General features: G+C 35.0%; 1 protein-coding gene across 1 annotated transcript in view; it reads left to right on the forward strand.

The window, feature by feature from the left end:
• LOC107621681 (probable WRKY transcription factor 13) overlaps window positions 240–1,080 on the forward strand; it is a 3,035-nt gene continuing 2,194 nt past the window's right edge. Inside the window, exons 1-2 of the mRNA XM_016323701.2 lie at window positions 240–614; window positions 716–970. Of these exons, the coding sequence (XP_016179187.1) occupies window positions 448–614; window positions 716–970 (422 nt within the window). The 5' untranslated portion in view covers window positions 240–447. The remainder of the gene's footprint in view (window positions 615–715; window positions 971–1,080) is intronic.

Here is a 1,080-nt window from a genome sequence, read left to right on the forward strand (position 1 = left end):
TAGATATAAATTATATATTTTACGTATACAAATAAATTTTTATAATTGCAACTGACCAAGTAGTGACATAAAATGATAAATATTTGTTTGTTATATAGCATTGTTGTTTCAATATTTTAAAATTAAGCTCATGTATTTTGCTTAAATTTCCTAAGTGTTAGTAATTTACAATTTCTTTTTTTAAGGATTTATTTGCGAGTTAGAAGAAAAAATATATATTTGTAACGTTAAGTTGCAAAATTTGAAACTACTTGTCAAATAATTGGCTACAGGCATCATGTTTATTTGACAAGGAAAAATGTAAATTAAAGAAAGAGAGAAATAAGGAAGATATGGTTGTGAAAAGTAAGAAAGAGGTCCTAAAAACGATAAGGGAAAGTTGGTTGAGGAAGCTAAGGTTATAAGGAGTAGTGAGAAATAGTTTTCCATATTCATAGTGAGAAGATCATGTTTGAAGAGCAGGTGATGATTGATGAGATCCCTCCTCCTTTCCAATTCGGATGCCTTGAATCTTTGAACAATAATAACAATAATAAAGCTTTCCTTGGTGCCATAGCTTCTCCACCACCAGATCTCGTCACTTCTTCTTGTTTGGGGGCAAATAATAATTCATGGTATGACAATTATTGCATACACTCTCTCCAATCTCCTCCATGCATGCACAATTATATAAATCTAATTTGTAGTAAGATCTAATTAGAGTTGAATTGGTTAGGGCATGGGGTCAGGTAACAGCAGAAGATTGTGTGATGATGATGAGGGTGGGTAACAAAAGAGGAGGAGATGTTCATAGCCATGTAGGGTTAGGGATTGCAGCGATGAAGATGAAAATGAAGACGACCAAAGTGAGAAGGAAGGTGAGGGAGCCTAGGTTTTGCTTCAAGACCATGAGTGATGTCGATGTTCTCGACGACGGTTACAAATGGAGAAAGTACGGCCAGAAAGTCGTCAAGAACACACAACACCCCAGGTATAATTTTTACTTTTCATTTTATTAGATGATCTTCACTCCTCTTCTTAAGACTTTTCCCCCAAAATCCACAAACCTAGGATTTCGCGCGGATGAGTATGTAGGGAACC

Source organism: Arachis ipaensis, chromosome B10 (genome assembly GCF_000816755.2).
Source record: "Arachis ipaensis cultivar K30076 chromosome B10, Araip1.1, whole genome shotgun sequence".
Lineage (NCBI taxonomy): Eukaryota > Viridiplantae > Streptophyta > Magnoliopsida > Fabales > Fabaceae > Arachis > Arachis ipaensis.